We start from the raw sequence: 15,220 nt of genomic DNA, 5'->3' as shown, positions 1-15,220 counted from the left end.
CGCGGCGTGCCGGCGGGACGCGTGAGCGTCGGGAAATCGGCTAGGACGTCGCTGTATGAAGAATCGTTCGACAAGGCCTTGATGCTGGGTTGCATAGTGTTCGTTGGCTGGCAGGGAGCCGAGAGTCCCGTTCGTCCATCGAGCAGGCGCTTGTTGCGACAATCCGGCAGCAGCTCAAAGTGGTCCAGGAAGTCCGATCCGATGATGGGCACGGAAACGTCCGCGACGACGAAACGCCATGAAAACTCGCGACGCAGGCCGAGTTTGAGGCAGAGGGGCAGAATTCCGTACGTCTTGATCGTCGAGTCGTTTGCGGCACTGAGCACGTAGTCGGTCGGATGGCGTCGGTCCGGGAGCAAACGTCTCGGGAAACAACAAATATCCGACCCTGTGTCGACGAGGAAGCGGTGGCGGCTATAGCGGTCGGTCACGTACAGGCGGCTTCCACCAGGACGGCAGCCGTTTGCCGCGACTAGCGGCTGCCGTTGGTGTTTGTTGTCGCGGGCGCGTACGTGCATGGGTCGTTGCACCTCTGAGCCTGGTCGCCGAAGCGGTGGTGATACCAGCATATTCCCTCATCTCTTCCTCTTGACGGCGATCTGCGGCCGTAGCGGCGCGGGCTGGTACGGTCACGCGATTGCGAGCGGCCACGGAAGGCGCGAAAGTCGCTTTGCAGGGACGCGACTTGACGAGTTAGCTCCTCGACGCGTTGGAGAAGCCGAACCGTGTCGGAGGCGGGCGCGAGTGGCGTCGCGGTCGCGGTCGCGCAGATAGCCGGCGGGTTGGGCGAGACGAACTGTGCGGCGATGTTGCTTGTCGCGGGGGTGAGCATGGGGGGGCTCACCTCCACGATGCGGTCCGCGAGCGTGGCAAGTTGGTCCAGCGGAAGTTCCGAAGACTGCACCTGCAGAATCGCTTGAACTTGAGCGGGCAGGCGTTGGAGCCACAACGTGCGCAGCAAGTCGTCACGCATGGGAGTGGTGCCTGCGAGTGACTGGAGGTGACGTAGGAACTGGGACGGTTTGCGACTGCCCATTTCTTCTTCCATCAGGATCTGCCGCAATCGTTGATTTTCAGACAGGGAAAATCTTCGCGTGAGTTCTGTCCGCAGCCGGGTGTAAGGGTCGGTTGCCGGTGGTGTACGTATAATGTCTCTCACTTCGAACGCGTACCGACCTTCTAACTGTCCCACGACGTATGCGAACTTCGTCTCCTCCCGGGTGATGTGGGCGATGGTGAACTGGGCCTCCACTTGGGAGAACCACAATTCCATGTCCTCGGGCCAGAATGGGGGGAGCTTCACACTCACTCGATGTACGGAGTCCTGTTGCGATTGTACTGCGTGCGGTGCTGGAGTCCTCGGTTGAAGTGCTTGCTGTCTGAGTTGCTCGTTTTCCCGCCTGAGTTGGTCGAGCTGCGCTTGAAGTTCCTCTGTCATCGCGGTGTAGTTGGTGCGTCCAGAACAAAGGGGGATTGGGCGCGTCGTCTAGCGTGAACTTGTTCGATCCGGCTGGTATGGTACACAAAGGGGGTAATCACAATTCACGGCCCCCCAAAAAAAAACGATCACGTCGGGGTCACCAGTTTGGGAAATAATCACCAAAACAAAGGATGTTGGCTTACCTTCTTGTTTATTCTAGACGAACACTACAGCTACACTACAAACACTGAGTAATACCGAAGGAAAACACTGAGTAATAACGAAGGAGACCGCTCCAGTCGTTGTCCTCGCGATGCCTGGAAATCTCCCTCTCTCTGTTTTTCGTCCCCAGTCTTTCACCCCTGCTTCCAGGGGTCAAATCACCTCGCGTCTGGTAAGGCGGTTCCTTCTCCCCCCGTTAGGTGGCAGCAAAAGTCAGCGGCTTTCGGTGGCTGTCGCTACACAACAATGGTCGTCACCCCACCATTATACCCGTGTCGGCCTCTGTGGCGGAGTGGTTAGCATATCGCGCTACAATGCCAGGGGTCCCGGGTTCGAACCCCGGTCTGGGCATGGGTGTTTGTGAATGCATTCATCAATTTCAGTATACAATAACTCATCCTCATATTCGTAATTAGCCAAAAGTGGCAGAAAAGCGAAAACAAATTAACCAAATCAACCATTATACTCGTTTAAGCATGTTTGCGCTCTGTCTGATTCTGGACTATGCCCTGTGGGCTTAAGCTCGTAACTGTATGTATTTCTTTACCACTGCACAAGTTTTCTTTCTTGATTGATTAATTGATTTAGTTTATTTTACTTCGCATTTCTGCCACTTTGACTAATTACGAAGATGATTGGATTGGATTGATTTCTTGTTTTAAGTCCACTTTATGCAGAGTAAGGCTAATCGGGACGGGACCTACAGTTTAAAGTGGGATCCGAACCATGTGCCTTCACCGGGAATCGAACCCGGGACCCCTTCATTACAAGGCGACGACGATACCACTGCGCCATCGGGGAGGCAAATTACAAAGATGAGGATGAGTGATGATATGATGAAAGGACACTAACAAAGAACACCCATGACCAGGACAGGATTCGAACCCAGAACCCCCGGCATCGTATCACGCTGCGTTGACCACTCTGTCACTGAAGTCGGCACAAGATACAAACTACTTGAGATCGACATATGGTTTGGAAGCAACTGCGACGTCACAGAGACACCCAACACCGGTGTTGAAAACCAGCAAGGGGGTTGGGGGGGTGGGGAGGCCACTCACTTAAAAATGTCCAGAAACTTCGAAGCGGTCAGTTGCAACAGTACAGTGCTACACTTTAGTGCGAATATTCACGAAACGTTTTATCTGCGGAACCTTCCAGAATGTAAAAGAGGATACGCGAGTTGAATTTCCCGTTGATCTGTTCAACAGAATCAATTAATGTGACACTTGATAAGTCGATAAGTGATCATCTGAACTGGGCTCATTAAAATGAAGAGAACTATTGACAATTTTATATCTAGCGATTCGAAATTGAAGAGAACTATTGACACATTTTTCCGTAAAGTGCCAAAATCTAGTAACAGTTTCAGTTCGGATCCAGGGCTGAAGACAGCAGAAAAACTCCCGGAGCCACAGTGCAGTGCTAGTTCGGGTCCAGGGCTGAAGACAGCAGAAAAACTCCCGGAGCCACAGTGCAGTGCTAGTTCGGGTCCAGAGCTGAAGACAGCAGAAAAACTCCCGGAGCCACAGTGCAGTGCTAGTTCGGGTCCAGGGCTGAAGACAGCAGAAAAACTCCCGGAGCCACAGTGCAGTGCTAGTTCGGGTCCAGGGCTGAAGACAGCAGAAAAACTCCCGGAGCCACAGTGCAGTGCTAGTTCGGGTCCAGAGCCAAAGAGATTGAAGATCTGTGAAGTGAATGTTCTAGCAGTACCGGATATAGGAGCGGTTGCACAAGGTTTATTAAAAAAAGAAATAAGCTGTACAGATGAACTGAAAACCAAAGTGTTGAGTGATGATTTATTTGTGCCCGGACAAACTTTCGTGTATCCAGTTCGTGTCATTCACGGGATGAAGAGAACTTTTCAAGTTAATTGGTTGAGGAGGTGGAACTGGCTTGCATATTCAAGAGTCGATGATGGAGCTTACTGTAAGTTTTGTGTTGTGTTTGCTGCTGAACTAACCGGCAAAGGCAATCACCAGAAACTGGGACAGTTGGTAACCTTTCCTTTTATTAAATGGAAAGATGCCGTGGAGAAATTCGACACACACTCAAAGACTAACTACCACAAAGAGGCAGCCATTAAGGCCGAAAATTTTATGAATATCGAGAAGAAACGGCAAGAAGATATTGCTGGTTTAATCGACAACCAGAGAATAAAGGAGAAAGAAGAAAATCCAGCGGCACTCCGACCGGTTGTCGAGACAATCATCTTCTGTGGTCAACACGAGCTGCCGCTTCGAGGTGACAATGACAGTGGTCCACTAAGTCTGGAAGATCCAAATAACAAGGATGGGAAATTTAGGGCCTTGTTAAGGTTTCGTGCGAAGGCAGGGGATAACGTTCTAAAGAATCACATCCAAACTTGCAGGAAGAACGCATCTTACTTCAGTCCACTGATCCAAAACGAAGTGTTAAAAACTTGTGGTGAGCTGATTCAAAGAAAAATTGTGTCCGAGATAAATCAGTCTCAGTATTTTACCATATTGGGGGACGAAACTTTAGATGTATCGGGAACGGAACAGTTTTCGCTGTGCATTAGATTTGTTTCACCATCTAACTGCGTTCGAGAAGACTTCCTTTGTTTCGTGCCAATATATGATATGACTGGTGAAGCCGTGACAGAGACAATTTTGAACACTTGTGAGTGCTTGGGACTTAATATGAACAATTTGGTGGGTCTTGGCTTTGATGGAGCTGCAAATATGGGAGGACACATCAGTGGTGTTCAGGCTAGAATCAGACAGAAGTATCCGAGAGCTGTCTACGTCCACTGTGCCTCTCACCGTTTGAATCTTGCGTTATCGAGTGGATTGTCCATTCCGTGCGTGCGTAACAGCTTCGGAGTAATGAGAGACACTTGTTCATTATTTCAAAATAACTCCCTAGCTGTAAAAATGCTCAGGGACACCATCGATGCTTTGATGCCTGAAGAGAAGAAACGGCGCCTAGTGAGTTTGTGCGATACGAGATTTATCGAGAGACACGACGCAGTCATTGTGTTCCTTCAGCTCCTGGAACCTATTGTAGCCTGTTTGCGTGATCTTTCTGATAGAAACAGGGCTGTCTCTTCAACAGCGGCGCAATTATTGTCTGCAATTGAAAAAAGCCAATTCATCGTGTCCCTGCTAGTGTGCGAAGAGATTTTCAGTCACACGCTGCCTTTGTCAATGTACTTGCAGAACCCATCCCATGACCTTGCAGCAGCAGTAGAATATGCAGAAAATGTGATTCAAGTCCTGAAAGAGCTGAGAGAAAAGTCCGACCGAAAATTCGGAGAATTGTTCACCGCTGCTAATAACTTCATGAAAAACTTGTTTGGCACTTCGGTCGAAGTGCCTCGGATTTGCAGCAAACAGACCAAAAGGAGTAATTATCCCCACGAGTCGGCCGAGGTATATTTTAGGCGCTCTGTCTGGATCCCCTGTTTGGATGGTGTGATATCAGCTTTGGATGAAAAGTTTTCCAACAACAAGGAATTTCTGTCTAACATTTCTGTCATCCTTCCCAAGAATGCAAGTCTGCAGAAGATGGGCCAGTTAAAGAACATAGGACAGTACGTGGGCGAAGGAACGACTTTTTCTGAACTGAAAGGGGAATATGCTTTGTGGTGTCAGAAGTGGTCTGGAAAGGAGCACCCATCGGACTTAATAAGTGTACTGGACGCCTGTGATCCCGCTTTCTTCCGAGGTATTCATGCTCTTCTCCGAGTGCTGGCGACAATCCCTATCTCGACAGCTTCTGTGGAGAGATCATTTTCCACAATGAAAAGAATAAAAACATTCTTGAGAAACCGGATGGGAAGTAACAGACTGACAGGTCTGGCACTGCTGTCAGTCCATTGGAGGTCAGCTCCTACTCCTGACGAAGTGCTCGACGCTATGGCTAGGCAAGGACCTAGAAAGATGTTACTTTAAGTGAATCTGACAGGTCCAATTGTTTGCGTTTGTTTATAGGAATTGTATGTTCAGATATTTTATGTGTAAGTGAATGTTGCATAGGATGGTGCATAAATTTAATATTCATTCATTTATTCTTTTTATTTATTCCTTGTCAAAAATGATTGTATCCAGAGGTCGGTACTCCAAGAGTAACTACACTTTTCTCTCATCCAACAAACCTAAAGCCACCCTTAGCAGCACAGTGGACAGCCGTTTCTTTCTTTCTTTCTTTTTTTTCAATTCATGTACCGAACGACTTATTTCTGACTGCAGTGTGAACGTGAAATGTTGATATTTTTTGTTTAAGGCTATATCTTTTTCGTTCTCGTGTATATGCATAACACATATATAATTTTCTAAATATTATTTATTGTGCTCCAACTTTTACTCTATGCTGCTGTCTTTGTTGGTGATTAACTGTGACGTTAATTGTTGTCAGCTTGAAAAAAATAAGACTCAATGGTCTGTAAACAATAACCAACACTAACATATTCAACCATCTTGTGTTGGGTATATCGTAGTTTCTATTGTTTCAATCATGTGAGTGATATTTTGCATGTAATCAGATAATAATAACAGTAATAACTTTAGTTTATTTTGGATACAGGAGGCTGAAGCCGATCTCGTTCTTTCTTAACTTTCTGTTTTTGATTTGCATGGCATGTATGTGTGTGTGTAGTGTGTACTCACACACACACACACACATATATATGTATGTGTGTATATATATATATATATATATATATATATATATATATATATGGTATAATCATATACAATAGTGAAGTACTATCTTTACACCTATAAAGATATTCTTTAGCCCCCCCCGAAGAGAATTTCTGGATACGTGCCTGATACATTATGTATGTGTTTGTGTGTATATATACACATACATACATAATGTGTGTGTGTGTGTGTGTAATTCTTGATCTCATGTTGACAAAGTCACATATAAGGGTATAGAGGATGATTCAAAAGCCCCTTACACCCCTTTTAAAAAGTAAAGGAGTTAGTTAGAAACACGTCAGGCTTCGGAAACAACCACATTGGTGTGTTCCAAGCGGATGTCCGCCATATTGAATTCAACTCAAAAATTTTAAATGGGAAGGGGGTGATGTGATATATATGTATATATATATATATATATATATATATATATATATATATATATATGTGTGTGTGTGTGTGTGTGTGTATATATATATATATGTATATGTGTGTATATATATATATATATATATATATATATATATATATATATACATATATATATATACATACATATGACATTGTTTTCTCACACCTGGAAAATGATACATTTGTTGCAATCATGATGTCGTAACTTTTTTTCTGATTAAAGATAGGTTAAAGGAACCTCCACCACTGACTGCATTTCTAGTGAAATCCTACCCTGATTTGATTCTAGTCTGACTCTCACTCAAGCAGGAAACCCGGAGTGGGTGATCTAAGGTCGGAATTTTTTTGGCTTTGTCCCCGCATAAAGCGTCTTTAGGGCCCACAAAGCCTCAAAATATGGTATTCGATTGGGGTAAAGGCGTCCGCAGCGTGGTGCTGATCACATCACTTCAAAGGTGGCGGACATCGAAAATATGTTGGGTCCACATACCCTAAAAGTGCCTTCATGGCATGGTGCTATATGCACGGGGATACTTCTACCTGTATATATTGTATTCGTTTCTGTACCCCTGAGTAACTACGTTTATTTTTTACATACGCATATATGTCAATGGCTGAGGGCCTCCTAAAGGCTTAATTGCCTCCGCCCCCCCTCCCACTCCCGCACTGCGGGGTTTTGCGGCTTGTAGATCCGGCACTGGTCGGAGGAAATTTTAGTCATGAAGTTTATATTGTGTGTTGTGTGTCCTCTCATAAAATATTTTTTGAAATAAGTGGAAACTCGCGAAACCATTTGTTGAAAACAATGTTCTGACCAGTTGCATTTTACACTCAATTTTTCTGCTAGAATAGTAACAAACTTAACGTTATTTAAGAACCCCCCCTTCCACCTAATAATAAAATGAATGATTTCAATTTTTAAGAAGGTTCGACTGACCGTTTCAACCTCCCTTCGCTACGCCCATCCTTCTGTTGGCATCATGCCCTGCAAAAGATTTTCACTTCCTGAGTTTTATCAGAGCATTCCACTCAGTGTTAGCGATAGCGAATAATGTGATTCAACATGTAACAGACCACTATGTTTATCCTTGTAGCTGGAACAAAGAATCAACAGAGACTGCATGACTCACTTGACGTGGTGACTAATGCTAAATCGATGTTTTCCTTATTCCAGGTACCAGGTCTCAGTAAACTTTTTATCATGCAGTCTCATTTTTGAGATTAACAAGAACCCCACCCTGAGTCGAATCAATCTAACAGTCTCGTGAATTAACGTAGATTAAATTACGTACGATCGCTCGTCTTTTAAAGTTCACGGGAGCTTTCAGATCGAAGCGACAGACGACAAGCGACGTGGGACAGGGAGGTTCGGTCTTCTTTATTGCACTACGGCAGACCACGTCATACGAGAGAATGCCTACGTTGTTAGGTTTGGTTCCCTTAGCATGAATACACAGAAAATGTATTGTTTTTACTAAGAGAACTAAACCCAACAAGCCTAACCTAACAACTTAGGCATTTGGCGTAACAATTAAAGTTTTCCGCGATGACGTCAGAACGCAAGGTTGATTTAGCGGTGCGCGATAAGGGAGACCCGGGAGGTTCACACCGAAGTGACCACCGAAATGCCTGCTCATGAGCGAACAACAGATGGAGGTGAACGGTGAACACACCATTGAGGACGGCCCAGTCCGAGCAACACGCAAGCCACGAACGACAAGTGCAGTTTGTCGCGTTCCTTAGGTTCGAAAGGTTGCATTGATTATTGAGGAAAAGTGTCCCTTGTCAGGGACGTCGGAACCGGGGAGCAGGGGGGCGACTTGCCCCCCACCCACCATCGAGGGGGCAAGATAGTATTTTTAACCCCCCGGTCGAGTGCTAAAAATGAGACTATATTTTTTTAAACTTATCTCTCGTTTTGAAAAGCATTGGAAAATTATTTTTGCGCTAGTTAGACTCAAGTTGTCGCTACCAGCAAGAAGTACGTGAGACAAAGATTCACCTGCAGTGCAGATTAGAATGGTAGCCGCGTCTCCGCAAATCAAGTGTAATTTGGAATTACCTCCGTTGGAATTCGCTGCTTCCGTTTCCATTTTTCCTTTGAATCTAACAGGTTTTGCACATACAGGTGATGTCGGTGTGAAACAATAAACCAATTGTACCCCTATGGGAAGGGAGAAGGGGGGAGAGAGCAGAGAACAGCTTAATTTTATCTCTCTTCTTTTCCATCTGCAACTATATTGCAAGGGCTCCGAACAAAGGGGCAGTTCAAGGTGGATAAAACTCGAGATGAATGCGAGGCGACCTTTTAACAATAGCGATAACTCGAGGCTAGATCCTCCAAGACTTGCCGAAACGAGACCAAGAACGAGACAGATCTCGAATGTCGAGACCGAGAAGAGAACAGAAAAAGTGTTTACACTTGAAGACAAGACCCAGTACAAGATAGAGATTTACAACTGGAGACAAAAGCGAGAACGAGATAAACCCCTTCCTTGGAGACAAGCCGAGAGAGGCCTCTCCGATGGCGCAGTGTTGGCGTCTTTGCCTTGTAATCAAGGGGTCCCGGGTTCGATACCCGGTGGAGGCACAAGTGGTTCGAATCCCACTTTAAACTGTAGGTCCAGTCCCAATTAGCCTTACTGTGCATAAAGTGGACTTAAAACAACAAATCAACCAACCAACAAGCCGAGAGACTGGCAAGTACCGTTTCGATAACATAGGTGTCACAGTATTTGTTATTATTCAATCTAGCTGTGCAAATCGGAGACACTTGAATAAACCCCCTCGGAATAAGATCCACCCAAACATATACATACACAACAACCTCAGGTGAAAGTGGTCGCCCCCATACCCTGCCACAATCCGATCTTGTAGCAATAACGTCCCTGGTTCCCCTGGCCAACTCTTCTCCAGATGCATTGAGGATTCCGACCTTAGATCACCCACCCTGGGAATCGAACCCGGGTCTCCCGCGTGGCAGTCAGACTAGACCGACTAAACCACCGCGGCTCCGGGAAGTTGGCATTTCTGTCTAACTGTGCAAATTATTTTTCAAATTATGAGAAAGATGAAACAAGAAATTCGGCGGAAGACGCTCACGGTTCATTCTCAAAGGTTTCAAAGGGAAGGGGGTTAGTCCATTTTGAAACATGTATGAATGAAAAAGTGAAAATCGTGTTCAGTTTCTATTTATTTATTTATTGAGAAAATTCCAGATACAGCACAGGTGGCCATTTTACGCTGAATTTGTCAACAATGAAAATGCAATGATAATAATAATAATAATAAGCAAAAAAATTAAAAACTAATAAAAGTAACAAAATAACACAAAAGTGAATAGCAAATTAACAAAACATAAGTAAAAGATGGCACTATTTGATATTATTTACAAACATTTCTTCTGATAGAAGACCGAAAGCCAAACTGGGAGGAAAATATATCGATTCTTGATGAGAGATCATTGTATTGTGTGGCAAGTCTGTGAATGATAGATCTTTTTTGAATTTCTAATCTATGTTTTTTGACACAAGTCAACATTGCAAGCTGAGGCAAGAGACGACGTAGGTCAGGAAGCCGCATTCACTTTGCCAACACAGAAGCGAACGAGTAGTCTGTTCGTAGTAGTTCCTATTCAGGAACAGAGCGGTTTCGAATGAAGATTCATTTGCAAATCCTGACCGCTACTTCGATCTTTGTGGAAATAATCTCTCGTTAGGAACCCCCGTAGTCAAAATGGTCATTGGCCGTGCGAAAAAGACCCCGTATCACAGCATATTCTTGGAAATTCCAGTTCCTTCTCCCCATCCCTTTTGGTCAGATAGCAGCATTTTGAATAGTCGAAAATATAGGAAACGTCACGTTGGAAGATCGCTGTACCGAGGTCAGTCGCCTGATATAGAAGCAATAGACTGGCACGTTTTTCTTCTCTCCTTGCGTTTTATTGCCTAATTTATGTTTTCTGTGTTGAAACTCTCAGTTTTTATTGCTGTAAACTTTGAAGTGCATATTTTGTGGTTTAAATCCCAACATAATAGCAAATCAGAAATAGATAATCCGGATATAAAAAATCTTGCCGTTCAGTTTATTTACATCAGACAACATTTCATGCACTTGTGGTGGATCACCCACCTTCTCTCGTGGGAAGGAAAGAGCGGGTGATCCCTTTTTTTAAGTTCTTGCCTGATAGGTTCGTTTCAGCTCTATGTTAGTTTTAGGCGTCGTGTCTTAATGTGGTTGACTGATCACTTAATTTTAGACGTAAAAAAGAAGTATCGTCATTTATTCTTATGTTCACGGGTCATTTATTTTTACTTCGTGAGGGGTGATCTTTAGTTTTAGATGTCGAGGAAGCATGATCTCCTTTTTTAATATCAAGGGAAGGAGGGGGGGGGGGGTACGGAGGACAATCGCTCCCTCCGCCTTCCATCTGATTCTCATGAAAATTTCTCTCTAATCTGAAACCGAAGACATGTAAAGTTGAGAGGGGTGAAAAGCAGCGCCTCTTGGCTTGGTGCAATTTATTTTTTCACACTAACCAATGTGTTTCATAGTTAAAATATTGCTAATACTTTATATTATTTTGTGTGGATAAATTTGGGAAGGGCTGTCAATATATGCCCTGTGAAAGCGAAATGTTACTGGGTATAATGCATACTATAGAAAAGTTTTGCATAGTTGAAAATATGCGGAGTTTGATAGCGATTAATTAAATTTTTTAGATAGTTATCATGTCACCTTCACGACGACGGACGGATTCTTAGTTCATGTATTTTCATCAATTAAAAGCTTTATATGCTCTGCATTTCCATGTGTGAAAAGACACCATAGTGTTCGTTACGATCAAAATCTACTCTACAGATTGAGTTGAGTCCCTATGTACTGGGTGAGTCTGTTAAAAGAGGCCCCGTGGAAAATGTGCTCCTTGCATGTAGGCAACCCTGGTGCACCGAAGAGAAGAGCGGGGTAGAGAACAGTCCAGGATATCGGTGCCAAGCAATTTAGACAACTTTACATAAACGTAAATTAATGCAACATATCTTCTGTAAATACAGTACAAGTGTGACAACAGCCTATCTAGAGGAGATGCTGGAAATTTCCTCTTTTGACCTCGAGCCACGTCTGCAGACGATACCACATGTTCTGAAAAGCACGGGCGAGGACATCCTGCGGGATGGCCTCGATAGAGCTCCCCACAAGAAGGAATCACAGGGTGATAAATCTGGAGAACGAGGTGGCCAAGGTTGGTTCGTGCCACGACTGATGACGCGATCAGACGGGAACACTGACTCAATGCGCGTGATCGTTGCACATGCTGTATGCGCCGTGGCTCCATCCTGCTGAAAGTAAGCGTTCCTTTGCTCATCCTCAGTCAGTTGTTCAACAAACACGTTGAATATGTTACTGATGTAACGAGCCTAATTCACAGTCTCATGGAAGAACACGGGGACGATGCGGCGTGACGACACGGCACACCAGACACCGAGTTTCTGGGAGTGCAGTGGAACCTCCATGAACACGTGTGGATTGTCACCTGACCAGTGTCGCGTGTTCTGGAAGTTTATGTAGCCTGACAGATGGAACCATGCTTCATCGGAAATGAACAAGTAACCATCCTGAAGCAACTCCGGAGCAATATTGGACAGAAACCACTCACAAAACTGCACGCGAGCTGCTTTGTCCACATTCCGCACCTGATGCATCACGGTAACTTTGAATGCGTGCAAGTTCAAGTCCTGCTTCAGGATCCGCATAGCGGTTGACTGGGACACCTGCAACTGTTGTGCCAAATGCCGAGATGATCTTCGTGGACTGCGTATCATTAGCTGCGCTGCGTCGCCCACCTTTGCCTCAGTGCGGACAGTCTTTGGACGCACTTTTGGCCTATTCAGCACGGATCCGGTTTCCCGCCATTTTGCAATCACTTTTTGCATTACTGATTTGGTTGGGGGCCTTCGCTGGAACTCCATTCACCGCGAACCCCGTCGTAAACAAATCTGCACACTGTTTCCAAGAACCGAGGCGTGCATACGTCTCGACAACAAAGATACGCTGCTGCATCCTTAACACCATGCTGACCCACCGAACCACACTCACAACTTTCCTCGCCGCTTAACTGCACTCAACTGACCTGCACGCTGCCTGCCTCAAGGTCACTACTCATGGACACTTTCTTTTCAATCCCCCTCTATGTCATGTTGTCGAAACTGCGTGGCACCGATATCCTGTACTGTTATCTACCCCACTTTTCTCTTCGGTGTACCAGGGTTGCCTACATGCAAGGAACACATTTTCCATGGGGCCTTTTTAACAGACTCACCCAGTATAATGTTTTCTTCAAATCGGTTTTTTGTCACTTTATTTTTTCTAACAGTACCATACGCGATATCTGCATGTCTTTGGGTTTTCTTTAATGGCGCAGTAAATTTCATCGGAACTCCTAATTTTATCTACACAACTAAATGTATTGCAGTTGGCAGTTGTGATCTTTGTGATGAATATAATTGATTGATTTCGTTGATTTTACTTCGCTTTTCTGCCACTTTTGGCTAATTCCGAAGATGAGAATGAGTGATGGAATAATGAAATTGATGAAAGGACATTCACAAATAACACCCATGCCCAAGCCAGGATTCAAACCTGGAACCCGTGGCTTCGTAATTCGCTGCGATAACCACTCCGTCACGGGGGTCGGCATGACGGCAAAAAGTAAGATGTCTTCGGGGTAATTTCTTCCTCTACAGCCTACCCCTCCCCTTGCAGATGAAAAGGTATGATCAACATGGAAACTTTTTTGACACAGTTATAGTACCCGCGAAACGAGAGATACATTTATCATATTTATCTCCCTCGTTTAGCTAAAATAAATGACATTAATTAAATGAACAGAGCATCGAATGCTGGGTTAATTTATTTGTCGCGGTTTGTCATAAATGCATATCTAATAAATAGCTATATAAATGATTATATATATATATATATATATATATATATATATATATATATAGTTATATATAGTGTGGGGGAAAGAAATAGTGTATATATATATATATATATATATATATATATATATATATATATATATATATATATATATATATATATATATGTTTGTGTGTGTGTGTGTGTGTGTGAGAGAGAGAGAGAGAGAGAGAGAGAGAGAGAGAAATATTGTAAAAATCGGTTGCTTAATTGCAAAACTTGACCCCCCACTCTTGAATAAGTTCCAACGTCCCTGACTTCAACTATCATTGTATTCTTTGCTCATCTGTGACTGCCACACCACAAGGGCAATACATGAAAGTTTCGTGAGAATTATCATTACCTAATTTCTGTGTGCAGTTTCTTTCCTTAATTATTTTATGCATATGTCACATGCGTTTGGGGGGCTAAGCCCCCCCTAGCTCCTATCTAACTACGCCTATGCCTACAGGGTAGGCACAATTCCCTGGGCAACTTTGCCGCCCCATTTTATAAGTTACTAGAACTTGAATGTTTCATATTGTTTGATTGATATTACGGCTGATACGAATGTCAAGAAGGAAGACTTATAGCCAGTGAATACAGACGTTCAATAAGCCTACCTGAAAACATGACTGTACTCTTGAAAGAAGGTTCTGAAAAAGTAAAAGTAAAGTGTTCCCCTGTGCATAGCACCACGCCATGAAGGCGTATAGGGGGTGTGGGGGTAACGCCCCACACTTTCTTGATCCGGTCGTGAGTGGGGGTGATGTGATCAGCATCACGCCCCTGACCGCCTTTACCCCCCAGGGTTTCCCCCAGGTACCCATGTTATTCGACGCTGGGTAGGCGCCGGAGCCGCTTCCACCGTTAGAAAAGTTCCCGGATTTGAAGGTTCAGAAGGTTCTGAACACATCCAAATGTCAACCACATTTCCCTGGACTGATTTAGCAGACTGAGGTAGTTTCTTACATGGGATCTTACTTTGGTGTATTTTTATACATTGCAGTTGGAAACACTGAAAAGTGTGGATCGCTGCAGCTGGCTGGAACCAAAACCAAAACAAACGTAGCAGAAGCAGAGCTGCTGTCAAGGTCGAGAAAGAAGAACACTGTAAAGAACAGCTGGTCTAGCGTGTTTTGGGTGCATTGTCCACGGTAACAAGAAAGCAAAACGGGGACAGAAATGACTACTCCAACTCAAGTGGTATGTATGTTAGGAATTATTGTTGTAATATGTATATATTCATCACTTTAGAAGCAAGTTTTGTTGATGTGTAGAGGCCCAAATACACATGTTTTTGTTGACCCTTTGCTCTGTGTATATGCGCAATACGTGCCAGAAAGAAGCTCGACGATTTTTGAAAAAATGAAAGTGCATTAATGGTTTTTTCTTGAGTTAACTGTGAATAATGCTGGATAAACCATTTGTTTAGAAACGAACATGATTACTACCTATTTGTGTGTTCGTAAGTCGTAACTACACAGACTTTTTTTTACATGAAAAGTGTCTCTCTAATGAAGAGGTCCGGGTTTGATCC

The 15,220-nt window shown here is 44.2% G+C and overlaps 4 protein-coding genes across 8 annotated transcripts in view; 2 read left to right on the top strand and 2 right to left on the bottom strand.

Moving 5' to 3' along the window:
- Positions 1–472: 472 nt before the first annotated feature.
- LOC145987618 (uncharacterized) lies at positions 473–1,438 on the bottom strand. The gene has a single exon (XM_083122023.1). The coding sequence runs from the start codon at positions 1,436–1,438 to the stop codon at positions 473–475; it is 966 nt and encodes a 321-aa protein (XP_082978149.1).
- A 2,807-nt stretch (positions 1,439–4,245) lies between these two features.
- Positions 4,246–5,559, top strand: LOC145987614 (52 kDa repressor of the inhibitor of the protein kinase-like). The gene has a single exon (XM_083122009.1). It carries the CDS (start codon positions 4,246–4,248, stop codon positions 5,557–5,559), a length of 1,314 nt encoding a protein of 437 aa, XP_082978135.1.
- A 6,578-nt stretch (positions 5,560–12,137) lies between these two features.
- LOC145987606 (uncharacterized) lies at positions 12,138–12,653 on the bottom strand. The gene has a single exon (XM_083121980.1). The coding sequence runs from the start codon at positions 12,651–12,653 to the stop codon at positions 12,138–12,140; it is 516 nt and encodes a 171-aa protein (XP_082978106.1).
- Positions 12,654–14,723: 2,070 nt separating this feature from the next.
- LOC146004898 (lysoplasmalogenase TMEM86A) overlaps positions 14,724–15,220 on the top strand; it is a 106,114-nt gene continuing 105,617 nt past the window's right edge. For 3 of the 5 annotated variants that reach the window (XM_083143956.1, XM_083143932.1, XM_083143947.1), the window contains exon 1: positions 14,724–14,886. In XM_083143956.1, coding sequence (XP_083000082.1) covers positions 14,866–14,886 — 21 coding nt within the window. In that variant the 5' untranslated portion in view covers positions 14,724–14,865. The remainder of the gene's footprint in view (positions 14,887–15,220) is intronic. The other 2 variants (XM_083143928.1, XM_083143940.1) reach the window with 1 other exon arrangement.

This window comes from Lepisma saccharinum, chromosome 1, assembly GCF_977018435.1.
Source record: "Lepisma saccharinum chromosome 1, izLepSacc3.1, whole genome shotgun sequence".
NCBI classification, from domain to species: domain Eukaryota; kingdom Metazoa; phylum Arthropoda; class Insecta; order Zygentoma; family Lepismatidae; genus Lepisma; species Lepisma saccharinum.
The sequence above is the reverse complement of the archived record's forward strand: the minus strand, read 5'-3'. Positions and strand labels throughout refer to the sequence as shown.

What these genes read in the sequence shown, in the direction of transcription:
- LOC145987618 (XM_083122023.1), bottom strand. Translation starts at nt 1,438, where the DNA reads ATGACAGAGGAACTTCAAGCGCAGCTCGACCAACTCAGGCGGGAAAAC.
- LOC145987614 (XM_083122009.1), top strand. Translation starts at nt 4,246, where the DNA reads ATGACTGGTGAAGCCGTGACAGAGACAATTTTGAACACTTGTGAGTGC.
- LOC145987606 (XM_083121980.1), bottom strand. Translation starts at nt 12,653, where the DNA reads ATGCAAAAAGTGATTGCAAAATGGCGGGAAACCGGATCCGTGCTGAAT.